At 42.2% G+C, this 23049-nt stretch overlaps 1 protein-coding gene across 3 annotated transcripts in view; it reads left to right on the top strand.

Annotated features, from left to right (window-relative positions):
• Positions 1 to 7884: 7884 nt before the first annotated feature.
• Positions 7885 to 23049, top strand: part of WDR47 (WD repeat domain 47) — a 39065-nt gene continuing 23900 nt past the window's right edge. For 2 of the 3 annotated variants that reach the window (XM_079760724.1, XM_079760723.1), the window contains exons 1-4: positions 7885 to 8131; positions 19143 to 19309; positions 21668 to 21751; positions 22313 to 22397. In XM_079760724.1, the coding sequence (XP_079616850.1) occupies positions 19152 to 19309; positions 21668 to 21751; positions 22313 to 22397 (327 nt within the window). In that variant the 5' untranslated portion in view covers positions 7885 to 8131; positions 19143 to 19151. Of the gene's footprint in view, positions 8132 to 19142; positions 19310 to 20286; positions 20522 to 21667; positions 21752 to 22312; positions 22398 to 23049 lie in introns of those variants that run through there. The other variant, XM_079760725.1, reaches the window with a different exon arrangement.

The following is a 23049-nucleotide window of genomic DNA, read 5'->3' as shown; positions in this document are numbered from 1 at the left end:
GTGGCGGGCTCAATCCCCAGTGTGGGGTGTGCAGAATGCAGCCAATCATTGATTCTCATCATTGATGTTTCTATCTCTCTAGCCCTCTCCCTTCCTCTCTGAAATCAGTAAAAATATATTAAAGCAAAATTAAAATAAAAAAGTAAAAACCAGTTGAAAAGCGACTCCAGACTAAGCTGAAATCAAGAATGGGAGCAGAGCCCTGGCCAGTTTGGCTCAGTGGATAGAGCGTTGGCCTGTGAACTGAAGGGTCCCGGGTTCAATTCTGGTCAGGGGCACATGCCTGGGTTTCGGGGTAGATCCCCAGTTGGGGGCGTGTGGGAGAGCCGATCGGTAATTCTCTCTCATCATTGATGTTTATATCTCTCTCTTCCTCTCCCTTCCTCTCTGAAATTAATAAAAATATATTTAAAAAAAATAAAAGAATGGGAGCAGAATAATAAAACATTAATATGTCACAATTTTTTCTAATCAGGGTCCACTTCACCCTGAAGAAGGAACTGGTAGTAACCAGCCCCTGGGCGGTTGTACTGGGTGCCTGTGTTGGTCTGCTCGCTGCCTTAGCAAATGTCATCGACTGGGCGGCTTAAACAACAGTCCTTTTCTCACAGCTCTGGAGGCTGCACGTCCCAGAGCATGGTGCCAGCATGGTCGGTTCTGGTGAGGACTCTTCCTGGATCGCAGATAGCTGCCTTCTCACTGTCCTCACATGGCTCAGAGCTCTGTCGTCCCTTCCTCTTCTTAAAAGGGCAGCACTCCGTAACACCAGGATTCAACCCTTACGACCATATTTAACCTTAACCACCTCCTTAAAGGCCCTGTCTCCAGTACAGTCAGATGGGTGGGGGAGAGGGGATGTTAGGGCTTCAACATACAAAATCTGGGGGGCACAATTCAGTCTAGATAGCAGTGCCATTAGCCTATTTTGCTAATGACCCTCGCATATAAGTTTTTTTGTTTGTTGTTTTTTTTTGTTTGTTTTTTTCCCAGAGAGAGGAAGAAAGGGAGAGAGAGAGAGAGAGGGAAACATCTATTTGAGAGTGGAACATCGATCAGCTGCCTCCTGCATACCTCACACCTCCTCCTGGGGATGGAGCCTGCAACCCTAGCATGTGCCCTAACCAAGAATTGAACCCGCAACCTTTCAGTGCACAAGTTGATGCCCTACCAATTGAGCCACACCGGCCAGGGCTAAGAAGTATTTTTATGGGAATTTATATTAAGATTTTTAGGTTGCAGGTGATAGAACTGAACTCAAAAATAGCATAAACAAACAAACAAAAATATAATTGATTGGCTTATCTAACTGAAACAAGGGAAAAAAGGATTTTTAGAATCCAGATTCTTTCCATCTTTATCCACATTTTGGCTTTACTCAGGAACCTCAGTGTGTCAGGGAACACGATGGCAAGGAAGTAGCTCTGGGGTTCCATCCATAAAACTCCCAATCGGGGGAGCGGCTTCACCTCCTAATGCAGAGAGTTCCACGTGAGGAGCACGATGGCCACGGCTCTGGTCACTCTTGGACCAGCCACTGTGGCCAGGAAGAAGCTGTGCTGTAGCCTGGGCCTCCAGCCCCACCTCTGCTGAAGAAGGGCTCGGCGTTGGGGGGGAGCTGGGTACCGCTATTAGCAGGAAAAGGAGAGAGGCTGGGCAGACAAAATAACAGATGTGCACTGACTTGATTCATGAGCTGACTTATTAACTGAATGTGGATATTCATGGCTCTCTTCCTGTATCTAGAGCCGCACTGTGTAATAGGGTAGCCACTAGCTACATCAGGCTATTTAGCTAATTAAAATAAATAAAACTAAAAGTATTCTATTGCACTAGCTAGATTTCAGGTGCTCAATAGCTCCATGACGAGTGGCTACTGCACTGAACAGTGTTGATATATAACATTTTCATTATCACACAAGTGGTCTCTCCTAGGTTAGTTCACTTTTTTTTTTAATTTACCGAAAATCTCAAGTATATACAGTAAGAAGATAATATCATGAGCCCCACCTTTGACAATTAACCTTTTGCTAATTTAACATCTTACCTATTCTCCCACTATTTTTTGAGGTGAGAAGGGCAGTATTTTAAAGCCAATGTCAGATACTGAATCAAATCATCTATGGAATACTTCAGTATGAAAATCTAACAAGAGTTTAAAAGGTAGTCCAAATACTATTATACCCTAACAAAAATTAACATTAATTCCTTAATATTCCATCTAATAACCAACCCCTGCTTAAAAAAAATCTCTTGAGTATCTTTTTGAGTTTGTGTGTGAGTATTTATTGCTGCTGTAACAAGTTACTGCAAATTTATAGTGACTTAGAACAAAATCAGTATCTTACCGGTGTTCTAGGTTGAAAGTCTGACATGGGCCTCACGGGGCTGCAATGAAGGGGCCAGCAGGGCGTTCTTTTCTGGATGTTTTAGGGAGGAATCTGCTCGTTTGCCTCTCCCACCTTCTAGAGGCAGCATTCCTTGGCTCATGGTCCACTCTCATCTTCAGAGCTGGCCCTGTTGCACCTCTGACCCTTCTTCCGTGGTCATCTCTCCCTCCCACCCGAGCCGGGAAAGGGTCTCTGCTTTTAAGGACCTGGGTGATTATAATGGACCCACCTGGATAACGCAGGCTACTCTCCCCAGGTCAAGGCCCTTTAACTTAATCACACTAGCAAAGACTCTTCGATGTAAGGTAATACGCAGGCCCCCTGGGGGTGGGGGTTGGGGGTGGGACCTGTTATTCTGCCTAACACAGTTTGTTTGCAAAAGGCTCTAAACAAGGTGTCACCGAATTTGGTTGGTATGTTTAAATATTTTAGAATCCATAATAGCTCCCCTCCCCCACTTTGTTTTAAGTGTAGTTCTATCTTTAAAAAAGTCATACCTTTTTTTTTTTTTTTTTAGAGAGCATGTTGTTAGATGCTCAAGCAGAATGTCTACTACACAGCAGTGATTCACTTGAAATTGTTGGTTTGACTGTATATAAACTGGTCTTCTTAACTAAAAACTGTAATAAAATTCCAAGTAGAAATTTTTAAAAAGGAAATAGTTCCCTTGGCCTCTCATCCATGGAGAGAGGCGTTGTCTGGAGAGTCACTTGGCTGCTCCCCAGGAGGCCTCAGGAGGTGGCATTACTGGGGAGAATGTGCTCTATAGGGCAGATGGTTCGCAGGATTGCAGCTCAGAAACCGATTTCATCAGCGTCTCTCGGGGTGGATCTCCGAAACCAAGGTCGCCACACCAGGGTGGGGGGATGGATGCCCGTTTACAGATGGAAAGCTTGCGGCTGTGGCCAGCCCTCTTCCCCTCTCTAGGCAGACCCACGTGGGAAACGGAAACATAATTATGAAGGTGAATCAAAATGAGGGGAGTTCAACGAATTCATTGCCTGGGCTTCAGGCAAGGTAAGGATAAAGTTAAAACAGAAACAGGAGCCGAAACCGTTTTGGCTCAGTGGATGGAGCGTCGGCCTGCGGACTGAAAGGTCCTGGTTCGGTTCCGGTCAAGGGCATGTGCCTTGGTTGTGGGCACAATCCCAGTAGGGGGTGTGCAGGAGGCAGCTGGTCGATGTTTCTCTCTCATCGATGTTTCTGACTCTCTGTCCCTCTCCCTTCCTCTCTGTAAAAAATCAATAAAATATATTAAAAAACAAACAAACAAAAAAACAGGAACAGGAATACCAGCTCTCAGGGCCTGGGGACCTACCTGCAAGATGGCCTCGTTACTGACACTGGAAATTGGACTTGAGTTTTCGCTTCCACTGACAACACCCACCCAAACACCGTCTGTTTGGAGGCTTTAAGGTGACTGCATATTTCTACTCTAATTTACTGAAATGTTGATCTCAGAGGTAATTTAGAAAGGACAGTTTTATTTCCAAGTTCTCAAGGGAGCCTTAGAGTTGCTCCTGAGAGCCAACAACACTGAGAATCATGCCTGAAAACCAAGAACTTAAAAATTTTTTTTATTTTAATAAGAAAATAAAGGAAAAAAACAAGAATGCATTTTTCCTTTTTTTGTGTGTAGAAAAGGAAGCAAGAATTTATTGACCGCAGCAAAAACATGCTCAGGAGAGTGCAACAAGGAAGGGCATAGAAGCAACTGGAGAGCCCAGGCGGGGCTGCTGTGGCTCCCTGGGCAGTCAGAAAAGGGGGCCTTGGACACGGGGTCAGGGGGTGAGCCCGGGACGAGCTGCCGCTGCCCATTGCTCCCCTGGGTGCAAGTCACAGGAGGCCCCTAGAAGTTAGGGGATGCGTGCCTGCAGGGGAAGGAGAGGGGAGAGGGAATGGCACAGGTCTGCACCCCGGAGAGAGAAGGCCTATTTTTCTTTTTTCTTTTTTTTATTGATTACAGAGAGGGAGAGAGAGATAGAAACATCAATGATGAGAGAGAATCATCGATTGGCTGCCTCCTGCACACCCCCCACTAGGGACCGAGCCCGGCATGTGCCCTGACCGGGAATCGAACTGTGAACTGGTTCATAGGTCAATGCTCAACCACTGAGCCACACCAGCCGGGCCGCCTAGTTTTCTCTGTGGGGTTTACCCATTCACATCTAATGTAAGCTTTTGTATGGGGTCTGGTCTAGACAGGAACTCTGATAGAGTTGGTATTCTGCCTCCATGGTCCTTGGACCTGCTTGAAGGAGGAGCCCCAGTGGCGGTACTTTGTTCTCCCAGAACCGGGCACTGCTGGCTGGGAAGCAGACAGCTCTTTGGTGTGCGTATTTATGAGTGTGCGTTCTAACGATGAGAGGAGAGCTTTTAAAACAAGTTCCCTCATCCCCACTGAACGTCCCCTGAACAGCTTGAGGCAAGATTTCCTAACTTAGGCTTGTCCTCAGACTCCTTTCTACTCTTTGGGGAAAACCAGAAACTTCTATTCCCCTTTTCAGAAGTGAGATTTGAGAATCCTATTAAAAGGGGTCCACCTTGGCTTGCAGGCATTTATGTCACAAGGCACCCTGAGTCATTCTGTCAAGTTAGAACCTGCATTTTCAAATGATGCCTAACCTAGTTCCTGAGCCAGAGTAGGCCCTCAGATATTTGGCGAATGACTGAGGCAGAACCCCGGGTCCTAAGGACAGTCATTCATCTGAGAAAGCCTTGTCCTTCCTGAACAATTCGCTGCTTTGCAGCAACTAGAGTGAAAGACAAGCAGATCTAATCTCAACCAGTGTGGCCGAGTACAGGAGGAAAGCTGATACCTTAGGCGAACAGCTATTAAGGTTGTCCTGTAACACTTGATGTTACACTAGGAAGCAAATATACAATCAATGCATTTGTCAGAGTACAAGTGATAAGATGTACTAGATGTCTTGTATTTCAGTGCCTCGTCTTTCCTCCTCCCATCCCCCTTTTCTGGAAATATAATGGTTATGTATTTGCTTCTAACAACTCTGATTGCTATTTATTGAAAGTTGAGATGCAGATGACACTATGCTGTAGAAGATGAGGGATATAAGACCTTTTATTCCCTCTACTTGACAGAATAAAGTCCATTTTCTCGAAGCTAATGTTTCCAGTTGTTGCGGAGGGAAGTAGAGTGGGAAAAGATTTTAAGAGTCAGAATGCTTAGAACCTTGGCTCTGCTACGTGTCAGCTGTTTGACTCTGGGTAAGTTTTCCCCCTCAATCTCTAACTGGGAATAATTAACAGGCATTTGAAGGGAGATTGTGAGGTTTACATGAGAACACAGGCAAACGCTTCATTCTGTGCTTAATGAATGCCAAAACCAATATAGTGCCATACGTCAGGTTCTCTCTCTTTTTATAGCACCCTGACCCTAATAGGCGGTCCATGTTTGTCAGAGTGCCCCTAATTAGTAACTCCAGATCCCGTTGAATGTGTGAATATTTAAAAGGTTCTTCGTCTTGCAACTACTGCTATTTGAGACTCAAGATTGAGAAGTGGATTTTCAGGTGAAATATACTGGCTAAGTAATTGACAAACTATTTCCAGGATATATCCTATCTGCCCACTGTTTTAATATAAACATTATGCAGTTTTTGTTTTGGTTTTAGAGATCAACCCCTGAGGTAACATGAAGTTGTGTTTATTTGTTGGTCCCTTATCATTGAGAGGGTTCTTAATGACGATTTTCTTTCAGGAGTTGATCAGGACTAGACAATTGAAGTTTTACAGTTCAGCTTTTGTGCTTATAATTGTTTTCCTTGAATTTGGAAATATTTTCTTTCTTTTTTGTTAATTTTTTTTGATATTTTTTTTGCCATTGATTTTTAGAGAGAGTGGAAGGGAGATAGGGAGGGGGAGAAGGAGAGAGAGAGAGAAACACCAATGTGGGAGAGACACATCAATCGGTTGCCTCACACACACTCCCCTGACCAGGCTGGGGATCTAATCTGCAACCCTTGGGTGGGTGGGCCAATGCTCTAACCACTGAGAAACACTGACCAGGGTTATAAATATTTCCCTTAAAACCTTTGCGTCAAGCTAGCAATTCTTTTTTTTTTTAAATATATTTTATTGATTTTTTACAGAGAGGAAGGGAGAGGGATAGAAAGCTAGAAACATCGATGAGAGAGAAACATCGATCAGCTGCCCATAACCGGAATCGAACCTGGGACCTTTTAGTCCGCAGGCCGATGCTCTATCCACTGAGCCAAACCGGTTTTGGCGCTAGCAATTCTTTTTGAATTGGATCAAATTCTCCCTTTCCAGAAATGTTTTTGATGTTTATTCTTTCTATAAAAAAAATTGTTTTGAGAGAGAGAGAGACAGGGAGAGAAACATTAACTTGTTGTTCCACTTATTTATGCATTCATTGGTTGATTCTGGCATGCCTGACTGGGACTTGAACCTGCAATCTTTGCATATCTGGGTGATGCTCTAATTAACTGAGCTACCCAGCTAGGGCCAATTTGATGCTTATTCTTACTAGTCTCTTTTTACCACATTTCCCCCACTTTGGGAGGCCGCAGGTCACTCTTGGCTAGTACAGGTTTGTGTCACTGCATTCTCCCCTAGTTCTACATGGTTTTACAGCCCCCTGAATGCTTAATTCAGTTCATTTGAGCATCATGCATGTTTGTGGAGTACTAGTTATACACCGAGTACAAATGAATCAGAAGGATCTGGCTAGAAACAAACGATAGACATTCAAGGGCCTTAGAGTTTGCCAACTGGGAACACAACTAGGCAATACCCAGAGCGTTTTTGACGAAGAAAAACTAAAGAGTTCTTATCGTTACAAGTTCATTCTTGAGACGAAATCAACCCTGCATTCTTCGCTTCTGGATTGGTCCAGATGATGCTCTTCCAGATGCAGCGTGGTTTGGGTAATGGATGCCCTCAAACTGCACCGAAGGGGTGGGAAGCAGTAAGGTTTTGCTGCCAAGGAGCTTACACCCCAAAGGGGTAATAAAAAAAACCTACCCCTTCAAGGCAGGTCATCACAAAATCCAGAAGGGGCACCCTCCCCTGACCAAGCTGCTGGCACTTTCAGGAAGGATGGGGCTTGGAAAACCATCCGGAGGCCAGATTTGTTTCATTCACCTGTATTCATAAATTACCCGGGAGGCATATTAAGAGTCCATTCTAACGCGCAGAGGACTCCACTGGGAAACCACAACCCCCTCCGCGCTATTTCGGGACACACGGTCCCGGGCGGCCAGGGGGCTGCGTGGGGGCTGCGGGTCTTCCGCAATCGCCACGCCCGCCCTTCCTCCTCGGGGTCCAGCTAGTCCTCGGAGCGCCGGCCGGGAGCCCGTCGGTCCAGGCGGGTCCTCCCCTCGCCCGCCGGGCTCGGAGGGTCCTGCCCGGAGTCTCCTTTCCGCGCAGGCACCTGCCTGGCCGCCCCGCGCGGCGGGGTCCTGCGGCGCCTCGGGGAAGCGCGGCGATTGGCTGGCGGGGTCGGGACGGGCTCGGCACCGTTTGACAACCGCAGTCTGCGGGAGGCTGGGCTGAGGGCCGCCGCGCTGGGAGGGGCCGCCCGGAGGAAGGACGGACTGACGGACTGATGCTCTGACGCGCGGCGGAGGGAGGACCGACGCCAAGCCGAGACCGCCGCCCTTGCGTTCCCGCCCCCACGCGGAGCCGGCCACTTCGGGCCCCGGCCGCCGGCCTCCCCGCCGCTCTCTCCGCCGCCGCCGCCTCCCCGGGCTCGCCCTCAGGTGAGTGACTCCAGGAGGCGGAGGCAGGCTCGGGCCGCGCCGCACACCTCGCGTTGCCATGGTCACCCGTCGCCACCTGTCACCACCTGCCGGGGCGGCGAGCCAGGCGACCCCCAGGGCGGCGCTCGCGGCCGGGGTGGGGGGTCTAGAGTGCGCCGGGGTGCTGACCGGGTGGGATGGGTCGCGGGTGAGGCCCCCGCGCCGCGGGGAGGAGGACCTGGGGACGGCGGGGCCGAGGCCAGGCCGCCACCCCGGGACCACACCTTGCCCTCGCTGCCAGCCCGGCTCCGGGGGCACAGCGACGCCGGCGCCCTGGCTCTGCCCGCCCCCGAGCACCGAGCGGCCGCCGGGGTGGTGGCCACCTCGCTGCTGCCGAGAGGCGGGAGCCGGCCAGACGGCGCGGACTCTTCCTTCCTCGCTCCTTCGCCGAGCCCGGGAGAGGTGGGCACGCCTTGGCCGGGAGGAGGGGGGAGCTGGGGGCGAGGGGCAGCCCCGCGAGCCCGGGTTTGGCCGCTCTCACCTCGGTAGTGAACGGGAGCGGCCTTTGGGGATCTGGACGGGGGGTCCGAGGGAAGGGCGGCGACGGAATTGGGGGCGGGGTGGAGCCTGGGCGGGGGGCGCCTGCCGGGGAGATGCGGGAGGTGGGAATGCCCGCTCTCGGGGTTAATCTGCGTCCCTGTGTCGGAGAGAAAGGGGTTGGGGCTGTGGCTCTGGGGCCAGGCCTCGGCCAAAAGGGCCGGGGGCGGGGGCGGGGGCGGGCAGCGGCGGCGTTTGACCGGCATCTGATTTTTTCTTCTCTCTACCCAGACCCGCTCACTAACCACGCGTGGTGTCTGAGCCGAGCTTTTTTTTTTTTTTTTGGCAACTTGGTTCCCTGCATAATGAAGGAGAAGCCTTTGTTCCACCCAGATTCATAGGTTGTGATCCCAACACTTCCCTCCCTTTGTTGTGGACTTCAGAGAACACTTCAAGAAGTTCAGGGCACAGACGTTAACATGCAGTTTTTAATGCGCTAGGAAATTTTTTTTTCACGGTAAATCCAAGTAAATTTTTGTTTTTTTTTGTCTCCAGTGTTGGCATTGAAATTTTACTAGAAAGAAGCAATGCCTAAGGGCCCATTTTCCTTTATATGGCATAATCTCGAGGTCTCATTTAGAAGGAAGATGTGATGAACCTTAGGCTTTAGGGGATAGATTGCTTCCACACAGAAAGGAAAAAAATATACAAGGATGGAAAAGACAAATGGCGCATAACAGTATATGGTTAGCTTTAAAGGAACACCTTGAATTTAGATGCCATTATATATGAATTTTTTTTTTCAATTACAGTTGACATGCAGTATCCTATCAGTTTTAGGTATACTAATTATGTAATTTTTGTGTGAAGGGATTTTAAGCTGTTTATCTCCCACCCTCCAACTTCCCTGTTCTTTCTCCCCCCCCCCCCCTTTTTAAAGCCAGTAATGGGAATGTATCATAGAGAAAAGGGGTATTAGCCTATGTTCCTACTTACATAACTGTGTTCGGCCTCTTCTGTTTGTGAAATGGAATTTATCGATTACTTACTGAACGGACAGCTTGATATACGCTGCAGTTTGAGAAACACTTCAAAATAAGTAAGAAAAGATGCAGTTTTCCTTAGATCAGTAACCCGGAAGTCTAGACAGCTAGGATTTAAGTTTCCCTTTGCTGCTGATTACAATCTTGGAAGAGCTGCTTACCCTTCTGTTGACTCTGATTTCTAGATCTGTAAAATGGGGATAATACCTGCTATTGTTTTAGTCTGGAAATAAGCTCTGAAGTTGAGCAAAATAATGTATTTGAAAGCACTCTGGAAAAAAAAATGTAAGGCACCAATTGATTACCTTTTAATAGAGTGGAGCATTGGCAAGGATAATTAACATTTTCGGCTTGATCTATTTTGCATTTTCGGGTGCAGGACCTTATTTCTTACAATGGCCTTAAAAGTCTCCTGGGAACTATTAAGGTGCATTTTTACTGCCCCGCAGAGGTCCTTGATTACTGTGTGACGTGGAGAAAAGGGTGTTTCCTCCCTATATGTGGGTCAGGGATGTGTTCTTGCTTTCTGTAGGGGGTTCTCATATTTAGAAAATAAGGGTATGGCAAATAACTGTGACTTGAGATTCATTTGGTATTAAATAATCCTCAGTGTGGGTTATTGGTTCTTGATTTATAGAGAAATAGTTTACTTCGTCCTATGGTTTTCAAACAGGAGTATTTGCAGTGTTAGAGATAAGCTGTTATGTGCATGAGTATGATAAGTCTGTGGTCAGGTAACATGGCACATACTTATGGAGTTGCCATCAATTTCACTTGAAGACTTGGATAAAATATATTGTTTCTTTTTTTTTTTTAATATATTTTATTGATTTTTTACAGAGAGGAAGAGAGAGGGATAGAGAGTTAGAAACATCGATGAGAGAGAAACATCGATCAGCTGCCTCTTGCACACCCCCTACCGGGGATGTGCCCGCAACTAAGGTACATGCCCTTGACCGGAATCGAACCTGGGACCTTTCAGTCTGCAGGCCGACGCTCTATCCACTGAGCCAAACCGGTTTTGGCTGTTTCTTTTCTTTTTCTTTTTTTAAGTAACAGCATTATTGCCATACTATTTGTTTTAAAATCCTCACCCAAGGACGTGTGTAGAGAGAGGAAGGGGAGGGGAACATCGATGTGAGAGAGAAATATAGATCTGGGATCAATCTGGCAACCTTTTGTTGCACAGGACAATGCTCAACCAATTAAACCGCTCTGGCTGGGCAAAATATATTGTTTTTATATTAAAACAAAAAGATAATCTGGACAATTTCTCACTAATTTCTAAGGTAAATTAGGCTCAAGATTTCTTGAATCCTAATTATGTCCTCTTGTGTTTTTTGTTTGTTTTTCTTTTAATTCTTTATTGTTTAAAGTATTACATATGAATCTTTTTTACCCCATTAACCTCTCCCCGCTCCTTCCCAGCCCTCTGTCCTCTTGTTTTTACCCCTGAAATGTCACAATGTTGTAGTGGAAAGGTCACAAGATTATGGTCAGATAGACCCTGTTGGTCCATTCTTTTTTTTTTTTTTTTTAAGTGATAAGCTTTTTTTATTTTATTATTTTATTGATTTTCTACAGAGAGGAAGGGAGAGGGATAGAGTTAGAAACATCGATGAGAGAGAAACATCGATCAGCTGCCTCCTGCACACCTCCTACTGGGGATGTGCCCGCAACCAAGGTACATGCCCTTGACGGGAATTGAACCTGGGACCCTTCAGTCCACAGGCCGATGCTCTATCCACTGAGCCAAACTGATCAGGACCTGTTGGTCCATTCTTGCTGCTGTACTTTCTGCTGTGTGCCCTTAGACAAATACCTAATGTCTCTGAGCATTAGTGTGATCATCTGTAAAATGAAATTATAGAATTGTAAGAATTACATAGATACTACATAGGAGTATTTCGCACAGGGCCTGACATAGTAGATGCACAATAAATGTTAGTACCCTGTCCCTTCCCATCTCTGCATCTCAGGATATTAACAATCCTTCAAACCCATTCTTAGCAGGAGACCATTACATTGCATTTGTAAGTCTTTTATGGTACTCTTTATATTTTAGTTGTTTTGTTGTATTCATTGTATAGTGCCTGCATCATGGGAAGTGTTAGTTTCACTGTATACAGTGGCTGACCAGACCACACCTGGTATATTGTGTTCAGTGTGAGGTGTTTTAAGAGGGAGATTAACAAACGTTAAGAGGAGAATGACCGGAATGGTGGGAGACTTGAAAGCTATTGAAAAATGGTTGAAGGAAGTAGGGGAATAAACACGATTGTCAGATTTAAATATGTGTACGTTTGTAACATAACAAACTTGTATTATGCTGACCCTGAAAACATAACTAGATGAAAGTCACAAGTAGATTTCAGTTCGATATTAGAAAGAAAATACATTCTTACTTGTGGGAAAAAATGGAGTTCTGTATTCTCTATTATTATGCAACAAATTTACCTAAAATTAGTGGCTTAAAACAACAAATCACAGTGTTTCTGAGGGTCTGGAATCTGGGCACAGACCAGCTGGGTGCCTCTGATTTAAGGTCTCATGGGGTTGTAGTCAAGCTGCCACAGGGGCTGTGGTCTCACCTGAAGACTGGCCGGGGATGGTTTCCTTCCCAGCTGATATCGGCCTGTTCCTTTTAGGCTGTTGGACATTTACAATTAAATGACCTGGCAGCAACCTAAGTTTTTGGAGTGCTATTTTGTTAAAAGAATAGCCAGCAGATTTCTTTCTTTTTTCATTTTTTAAAGGAAAAGGTGCAGTAGTCCTATGTTGTAGTTTGATTTTTTTTTTTCTTCAGTGACTTCATGGGACTTCATTTACTTATCCACATTTTTTCCTGCAAACTGGAATTGTAAAGCACCATAGATCAGTATTAGGCATCCTGTAATAGTTAGAAATTAAAAGAGAGTGCTTTTTATTGTGTAGGATGGAGTTGTGGACTAATGGAGCCTTTCTTAAGCACTTCTTTCTTGACTACAAAATTTATAGTGGCTGTACCCCAATTTCTTTAACCTTATACTTCCGAATGATTTTTAGTTTTGTATGTTTTTCTTTCTTTTTAATGTGTATTATAAGTAAGTAAAGTAATCTCATTGCAAAGGAACATTTAAATCATATCTATTTATAATTGGTTAGAAAGCTACCACTGATATTTTTTTCATAAAACTTTTTCCATCTGTGTATGGAAATGTACATAGAAGTTGGTCTACAGGCAGTCCTCGGGTTACGGAGATCCGTTCCTATGGCGCAACGTAACGCGATTTTCGCCGTAAGTCGGAACCCACCTACGTAAGCACCTACGTCAGTCACATGGAGCACAGACACTGCAGCAATGAAGTGAAACAGTAAAAAAAATTTAAAAGAAAGATAATAATTCCTGACCTTTACTTGTGGTAAATAAATAATAAAAAACATGTACATATGTACAGACGTCGAAATGACGGAAATTTTTTTTTTAATAAATAAATGGGAGATGGTGACGTAACCACGAAACGACCTAAGTCAAGTCCGACGTAACCCGAAGACTGCCTGTATTTCTATTGTCATTATATCTTTTTTTCTTATTGTTAACGTTTTATCTTTAATCTTAGATTTATAAAAATAATTTTATTTCTGCCTCCTTAATACATTCTTCTAATCTTGTTTCACTAAGATAAGAATCAATATGAATACACATAGAGAGTCCATCTAAAATTTAGTGTCTGTGGATATTAATTGTTATTTAAGTACTGAAATATTAACCACCTTCCAGCTGGTTTCCAGATGAGCTTATTATTATTATTTGGATCATTTGCCCCCCACCCCAATACATACCCCAATCGAGGATCAAACCCACAACCTGGGTATATGCCCTGACCAAGAATCGAACTGGCGACTTTTCAGTGCACGAGACAACATTCAACCAACTGAGCCACACCGGTCAGGGCCAGATGTGCTTATTATTATTTTTTAAAATATATTTTCTAATATTTTTATTGATTTTTTTTTTTTTACAGAGAGGAAGGGAGAGGGATAGAGAGTTAGAAACATTGATGAGAGAGAAACATCAATCAGCTGCCTCCTGCACACCTCCTACTGGGGATGTGCCCGCAACCAAGGTACATGCCCTTGACCGGAATCGAACCTGGGACCCTTGAGTCGGCAGGCCTATGCTCTATGCACTGAGCCAAACCGGTCAGGGCCAGATGTGCTTATTATTAAAGAAAACTCTTGGGTGGGAGCGGCTGGAGAGAGGTCAATGGGGGAAAAAGGAGACATATGTAATACTTTAAACAATAAGGAATTTAAATTAACAAACTCTTGTTTCCTTACCTTACCTAGTCCAGGTATTAGATATAAGTAAAAATTTATTCCTTAAAGGAAAACGTTTTTGTGATATATTTTTACAGATAAATCTTCCATTTAATATGGAAATACCGAAACATTCTGAGTTTCCCCTTTTTTACTTTTGATTTTTAGTGGAATATACTATATTTTTGGCCCTACATAAGTTCTGGGTGGTGAGTCATTGTTCATGTGTACCATGAGCTGGCAGGTCTACCTAAGATGCTGTCAGAGCTGACTTTGGCTAAATAGTAGTTAGATTGAAGGGCCAGAGCTCCATTTTTTTAATGGCTTTTAGAAATCAACTCTGTATTTTTCTTTAGACACTTCTTCATTGATTTTTTAATATTTTAAGTTAATATAACTAACATTTTGTACTATATACATCTCATTTTTAAAAAATCTATAATTTATATATTTTTATTGATTTCAGAGAGGAAGGGAGAGGGAGAGACAGAAACATCAATGATGAAAGAGAATCACTGATCGACTGCCTACTGCACACCCCCACACTGGGGATCGAGCCCGCAACCCCGGCATATGCCCTGACCAGGAATCACCCATGACCTCCTGGTTCATAGGTAGCTGCTCAACCACTGAGCCACACCGGCTGGCTGTACATCTCATTTAAAAGATAATTTTAGTTGTTCCTAAGCTAGTTAATTCTTACTGATTTATAGCCTCTCTGAGGAGGCGGGAAGAACCATTTATTATTGAGTTCTTTTTAAAAAATATATATTTTTATTTATTTCAGAGAGGAAGGGACGGGGAGAGAGAGAAAAACATCAATGATGAGAGAATCATTGATCGGCTGCCTCCTGCACACAGCCCGCAACCCAGGAATGTGCCCTTGACTGGAATAGAACCTGGGACCCTTCAGTCCACAAGCTGATGCTTTATCCAAACTGGCTAGGGCTATTATTGAGTTCTTTTCCTCTGAATTAGAGAAAAATTCTGGTTTTGTAATGATTAATAGTTTAAGGAGATTAAAATTGTTTATGAATTAAATATTATCTTAACAACTAAAAGCCCAGTGTGCGAAATCGTGCGGCCCTGCCTACTCGCACAGCTTCACCGTGCTCACAGCCCCACCCACCTGCGCGCACCCCGCCCACCCGCACATGCAGCCTCCTGGTGACCAGTCTTTGGTCATTCCACCGTGACAGCGTCATGACCAAGGGGTTTTTATAATAGAGATATGTACAGTAGTCCCCCTTATCCATGGTTTCAGTTATCTGCAGTCAATCACAGTCTGAAAATACTAAATGGAAATCTGTGAACTAAATCATTCATATGTGTTAAATTGTGCACTATTCTAAGTAGCATGATGAAATCTCACACAGTCCCGCCACAGCCTGCCCCTACACGAGTCATACTTTATCCACATTCACTGTATGCGCTACTCGACCGTTGGCTACTTATTAGCTGTTTGGGTTATCAGATTGACTGTTGCAGTATGACAGTGCTTGTAGTTTAGGTAATTATTTTACTTAATAATGGCCCCACAGCACAAGAGTGGTGCTGCTGGCAATTTAGATATGCCAAAGAGAAGCCATAACATGCTTCCTTTAAGGGAAAAGGTATGTATATATAGGAAAAAACATAGTATATATAGGGTTCAGTACTATCCATGATTTCAGGCATCCTCTGGGGGTCTTGAAACGTATCCCCTGCAGATAAGGGGGGATTACTATATTTGTGTGTGTGTGTGTGTGTGCGTGTGTGCGCGCGCGCGTGTGTGTATGTGTAGTATCTAATTTCTAAATCATATAGCTAGGATTTTGGAGCCACTCAAATGTTTCAATAACACAGGGTGGTTAGAAAAGAATAATTCTGAGATATAGTCATCAAGCACATGCCTATGTTTTATATTGTATACAGCAACAGTGAAGTTTATAAGAATTAAAATTATGGATTGAGTGATTAAAATACAGTACATCTCTATTGGGAATTTCAGAGTATAGAATTAAAACTTGTCTTTTAAAATTAATTTTGAAAAATCCTGACCAATTCTAGGTTAACTAGGATACGTTTCCTGTATCTATTCAAAATTTAAATGTAGACTCAATGTAAAATATGTATTTGTAAGAATGAATTTCTTTTAGGTTTTATTGACTGAAATGATGGCAGCATTAAACTTGTAGTTATGATTTCAAATATGACTCTATTGCTATAAATTCATAGTAACTCCAGAGTTACCTAATATTTAGACTGAATGTTGAATAATATGTAGCTTATAAAATGTTAAATATCATTGTGTGTATTGAACAACATCAGAAAATTGTAGTCTTAATTCTGCACAAAGTTGTATTGCTGGTACATAGTACCCTTTAAGAACTTAGAGATGCAGTGGGGAAGTATGATTTTTTTTTTTTATGAGAGTTTAGTTAGTGAAAGTCATTCCTTTGCTAGGAATAATTATCTGAAGATTTGGGGAATGCTCAAATTGCTAATTATTGTGCTCTAGGAGTCATCTCAGGGAGACAATTCTGAAATGCGGTTAGAATTCAGTGAGTGGAAATACCATTAAATTTACTGTCTTTTGGATAAAGTCTGACCAGGAGGGTAAGCTCAGAAGACAGCAAGGGAAACCCAAAGCATGAGGAATCAGGTGGCTGGCTTGCTGGGAGAGAGATTTGGGATTTGTCTACATGTCTTTATTGTGGAGGTGGATGTGTGAGATTAGCTGAGTCTGATATCACTAAATATTTGAGTCATAGAACTGTCTTCCGAGGCACTGTCCCTTGTTTTCCCTACCACCTTCTCTGTGTAGGAGAGCATCAACTGAGGGGAGCATTCTGGTCTGCTAGAAATTTGCACTTCACATTATGAAGAAATAAATTGAAAAAATAGTAAACAAATTGAAAAATATAACCTTGTCCATACATGTATGTGTTTCTATGAGCTTGGTTAAAGTTAGTTGGTCTGTGAGAAAGATATGCTTATAGTCTGTTCCATCTGATGTTTCTTTGTAGCTAGTCCCCTTCAAGTGGTTGTTTGTATTGCTCTGAGCCTTAACATTTGAAAACTGCAGCAACTTGGACCATTTGACTTGTGTGAACTCATATGTAAAATGAGAATTTTGACCTAATGATCTTCAGAACTCTTCCTAGTTCTAAATCTTTATGAATTCATATACTCAGTTGTATCACTATAAACTTATATCCTATATAATAAAAGCCTGATATGTTAAGTGTCTGGTCGTCCGTCCAACCAATCAAAGTGTAATATGCCAATGATAGGCTAAGGCTGCTCAACTGCTCGCTATGATGTGCACTGACCACCAGGAGGCAGATGCTCTGACCGGTAGGTAGCTTGGCTGATTGGGACTGAGCGAGATGGGCTGGATATGCCCTGAAGCCCTCCCGAGGTCCCTCCCTGGCTGGCCAACCTCCCACATCCCTCCCCCGCCCTCATGGTGCACCAGTGGGGTCCCTCAGCCTGGCCTGCACCCTCTCGCAATCTGGGACCCCTTGGGGGATGTCGGAGAGCTGGTTTCGGCAGGATCCTGCAGTCCAGGCCGAGGGACCCCACTGGTGCACAAATTTGTGCACTGGGCCTCTAGTAGGTAATAAGAGTTAGAAGGGATTTTAATTTTTTTAAATATATACATATATATATTTTTAAATATATTTCTTTATTGATTTCAGAGAGGAAGGGAGAGTAAGAGAGAGAGAGAGCGAAACATCAATGATGAGAGAGAATCATTGATCGGCTGCCTCCAGCACATCCCCTACTGGGGATCGCGCCCACAACTCAGGCATGTGCCCTTGGCCGGAATCGAACCTGGGACCCTTCAGTCCGCAGGCCAACACTCTATCCACTGAGCCAAACCAGGTAGGGCTTAAAATATAATTTTATTGATTTTAGAGAGGAAGGAAGAGGGAGAGAGAGATAGAAACATCAATGATGAGAGAGAATCATTGATCGACTGCCTCCTGCACACCCCACACTGGGGATTGAGCCTGCAACCCAGGCATGTGCCCTTGACTGGAATCAAACCTGGGACCCTTTAGTCCGCAGGCTGACGCTCTATCCACCGAGCCAAACGGGCTAGGGCTAGAAGTGATTTTAGAGAGTTAAAATATCATTGTTTAGGTTGATAGTACCAATATAACTTAAAGTTGTATTTTTAACCAGCCTTGTTCTGTTTGGTTCTACAATACAGGGTGCAATATTTTACATGTTGCTGCTAGACTATACGGTAAGCTTCTTAAGGATAGGGCCAGTGTCTTCCGAGTACAGGACAGGGCCTGTCACAGAGAAAAGCCAATAATGCTTATGGAATGAGTATGAATACCTAGGACAAGGTATTTATGACATAGCTAAACATGGTTTGTTTATTAGTAACTTTTTAAGTATTTTTTATTATGGCAAATTTTAAACATGTGTAAAGAGTAGAAAGAATAATATTGTCCTAGTCCATCTGGGTTGTTGTAACAGAAAACCATTGATTGGCGGCTTATAAGTAGTGAAAATTCATTGCTCACAGTTTTGGAGGCTAAAAATCCAAGATAAGTACGGTCAGGTTCTGATGAGGGCCCTCTTCCTGCTTGCTGGCTGTTGACTTCTCATTGCATCCTCATGAGGGGGAATGGTTGAGCCAGGTTTCTGGGGCCTCTTTTCTAAGGTCCCTAATCCGTCATGAGAGCCCCGACCTCATGACCTAATCATCTCCCCTAGGCCCCACCTCCCAAAACCATCACTTTGGGGGTTAGGATTTCAGCTTACAAATTTGGGGAGACACAAACATTCAAACCATAGCAAATGAACCTCCATGACCCATTGCCCTGCTTCAATAGTCATGATTATTCTTGTTCAATCTTTATCTCCTCCCACTCCCTTCTTCTTGTATTATTTTGAAGCAAATCAAAGACTTTATATCAGTAAATCTGTGACTATTCCAAAGTGTATCTCTCAAAGATAAGGACTTAAAAAAATCAGAGTCATACCTTTGTTACACCTTAAAGAATGACTTGGTTTTGATAAGTATTACAATTTCACTTCAAAATATCTGAACTAAATATTTCCAAGAAGCCTGTGATGTGTACTTTCCAGACAGTAACACTTGGACATAAAGCAATAGGATTAATTTTTGTTTTGTTCTGTTTAATATTTAGGCTACCAACATGACGGCTGAAGAAACAGTGAATGTAAAAGAGGTCGAAATCATTAAGCTAATGTTAGACTTTTTGAACTCAAAGAAGCTTCACATTAGTATGTTGGCTCTTGAGAAGGAAAGTGGAGTCATAAATGGCCTGTTTTCAGATGATATGCTTTTCCTGAGGTATGAATTCATTAGCTGTGAGGTGTGTGACTCCTTTAAAGCAATGTTAAGTATCAATAAGGTAATATGTGTAACACAGGTAGTTCTTTATTGTCATATAAGTATAATTTAAAAAAAAATGTTTGTGTTTATATTAGAACATTTACCAAACAATGTTTTCTGTAGAATGGTTTCAGTAGCAAGATCTAGAAGTCCATTAAAAAAAACGGGAGTTACAGCTACATTGTGGTTGTGCCATTGTTAAAAGAAATAATTGATTAAGGAAGCAGGGACTCCAGAAAGAAAAAATATTTCTGAAATATCATTTTTTAGTCATAGAAATAAAACATTCTCATTATATAAACATATTCATTATAGAAAATATAGAAAAATAAGGAAGAAAAATCACCCTACCAGATTCTAGATGCTATACTAATAATTTTCTGTGCATATTAAAAAATAACAGCAATTAAGAAAAAATATTGCATTTATAGTTTAGTATCCTGCTTTATCCATTAACATCATAAGGATTCTCTATGTGACTGCAAATTTACACTATACAAATTTTCAAATTTTATTAATTTCCTAATAGTTCCTCTATTTTTAGACAATAAATTGTTTTCAAGTTTTCTTAAATAAATGCTCTACTGAGCTTCTTTTTTTTCTGTATCTTGGATTAGAACAAGATTCTTGGAAATGGAATTACAGAGCAAAAGGGAATTAACGTTTGCCAAAATGGAAAGCTAAATATATCCTAACTTGAATTGGACAGAAAAAGAAAAGCCCAAATTTCTGGACAGAAATGTATTTTATGCTTACGTGATAAAAATACCAAATATCCTTGACAAGTTGTATAGATTCTTGGACATGTGGCATTTTGTGACTTGGAAAGCCTTAAGAAATGAAGTGGTCCTAGTTCATAGAAAAGGAACTTAAAAAAAATTATTTTTATTTGAGGGAAGAGGGGGGAAGGAGGGAGGGAGGAAAATAAGGAGGGAGGGAGAAAGAGAGGGAGAGAAGAGGGAGAAACATCAATGATGAGAGAATCATTGATTGGCTGCCTCCTGCACACCCACACTGGGGAGCTTAGTCCACAGTATGTTAGGAACCAACCCTCAGGTCGTCTGGCCTTGTCTTCCAGTTTAGCAGTGGCTCTCAAATACCCCCTTGAAACTTGTTGGTTTGTGAAGAAGTTTTGCTGGTTTGAGGAAAAATGCATGGAATTACAAAATAGTAAGTTTTTCATTAAACAAAATGTATTCATCTTAAAGGGCTGGCCTTTGAAATGGTCTCCTTCCTACATTTATTTATTTATTAATAATTTTTCTTCTTAAAGTTTTATATTTTTATTGACTTCAGAGAGGAAAGGAGAGGGAGAGAAAGATAAAAACATTAATGATTAGAGAGAATCATTGATCAGTTGCCTCCTGCATGCTCCTTACTGGGGATGAAGCCCACAACCCGGGCATGTGCCCTGACCCAGAATCGAACCTGTGACCTCCTGTTTCATAGGTTGATGCTCAGCTACTGAGCCACACCAGCTGGGCTTTCCTACATTTTTAAATATTAAAATGCCCCTTTATAGAATGATTATGATATTTATATTGCGATTGCTTTTTATTAATATTCCTTCTTTGCAGAATCAAAAGTTGGCAATCCTGTGTATATCCTACTGCCATCCCTTCCTTTTTAAATCTTACTTTTCAAAATATCCAAAAGGAGGGAAATTGCTGTTATAAAAGAAGAGCAGCAATAGGAATGCCTTGTAAATTAAAATTTCCCATAGAACCTACAGTAGAATGAAACCTGATCTTACTACTTCCTGTTTTCATTCTCAGAGTGTAGACTTTAGTACTAAATGCCTCAAAGATGATTCACAATTTAGAGCAGGATTTTTCAACCTCTGCACTATTAACATTTTGTGCAAGATAATCCTTTGTTTTGCATGTCCTTGGGGGTGAGGGCATCCTATGCATTGTAGGATATTTAGCAGCATCTCTGACCTATGCCCAGTAGATGTCAGTAGCACCTCAGTTGTGACAACCAAAAATATCTCCAGACATTGCCAAATTGTCCCCAGTTGCGAAACACTGAGACAGGGACATACCACACACTAGCCCATAAGTAATAGAGAGTGATGAAAAACACACACATATGTTAGAATGAGGAGTGGTTGTAGATTCACAAATTCTTCTCGGATAGCATATGTTGTTACTAATCAGTTGTAAAAAAAAATTATTATAGTGGTTGAGGAACCAAGTAAAAAGTTCATCCCATTACAGACTTCAGACTGAAGCTTTAATGCTATCTTGTCAGCTATTCTGCTTTTAATTAGTGTAACCCAGATTTGATAAATACATGGATTTTCCCTTTATATAGGCAGCTAATCCTTGATGGTCAATGGGATGAAGTTCTTCAGTTCATTCAGCCTCTAGAATGTATGGAAAAATTTGACAAAAAAAGGTAAGATTTCATCTGAAGTTTTTTTAAAAATTAATGTTTTATAACTTGCTATTTTTTAATGTGTTTATTGATATTTTTTAGAGAGGAAGGGAGAGAGAGGGAGAAAAACGTCGATGAGAGAGAAACATTGATGGGCTGCCTCCTGCACACCCTCTACTGAATTTTGATTTCATATTATGTTACATTTGACATCTTCCATAAAAACTTGATTTTTGTTTAGAATTAATTTTGGAAATAGAAATCCTTCCATCTAATATTGAATTGTGACTACTTGCTACTGAAATTATTTTTATTATGGCTTCAGTGTGATAAGCTTCATAAAATAGTTTAAGAATTTCCTGAAAACAAAGGTACTTATAGTAACTTACAATTACATTTGATTTATGAGACATTGGAAAATTAAAAACTTTGAAGTTCTTTTTTAAAATAAATAATTACTTCTTTAAGACACACATATCTTGCTTTAACAGCTTCAGGAATTTGAGTTACATTTCTAGTCTTTGACATTGCTATAATGCAGCTTTTCAATCATTTTAATGCTTCATACTTAATTTTCCGCAGGTTCCGTTACATTATCCTGAAGCAGAAGTTTTTAGAAGCTTTATGTGTTAACAATGCAATGTCAGCAGAAGATGAGCCCCAGCATGTAAGATTTTTATTCCTGAAGGTTTGCGCCCTAGTCTTGTTTCAGTCATAAGTACTTTTTATCCACTAAAACGAAAGATTAGTGTCATGAGTTTTTGAAGTGTTTTTGAGCCACGATCGGGTAAGCTCTGCTCCTTAGCAGTTGTAGTACTTTCTGCCTGTAGTGAGGCTACAGTCGTCCCGTGACGTAGGCAGAGATGGTAACTGAATGGCTGGCTGGTGGGCGAGAACGTGCTCCCGTCCTGTTCAGGTCGTTTAGGCAGCAATAGAGGTTTGACTTGATGACTCGACATCAGTGCTTCTTCCCTCGTCGCAGAGGTGGATTGTGTTTGCCTCTTCTTTCTGTCTGCTCATATTTCCTTTGATGCAGAAATGGTGTTTTGATAAAATGGTTATCTTTATGACAATATCAATTGAATGACTAAATTCTTTTTGATTAGAGAATTACTATTCAAGTTTTAATATTAGTTATGGTTACATCTAAAACCATTGAAACTTCATTAAGTGCCAGTAAGTTTTCATTGAAATAAACCATAAAGAAATTACAGTGAGGACTTCCAGATATAATAGAGAAATGTTTGCCAGATAATGATGTTTAAAAGTGAAAGGACACTGGATTGTAAGTCACAGCCCTAATTTTTATTGTCTTCACC

The sequence above is a fragment of the Cnephaeus nilssonii genome, assembly GCF_951640355.1.
Source record: "Cnephaeus nilssonii genome assembly, chromosome: 21".
Classification (NCBI taxonomy): domain Eukaryota; kingdom Metazoa; phylum Chordata; class Mammalia; order Chiroptera; family Vespertilionidae; genus Cnephaeus; species Cnephaeus nilssonii.
Note: the sequence above shows the minus strand (reverse complement) of the source record. Positions and strands in the feature narration are given on the sequence as shown.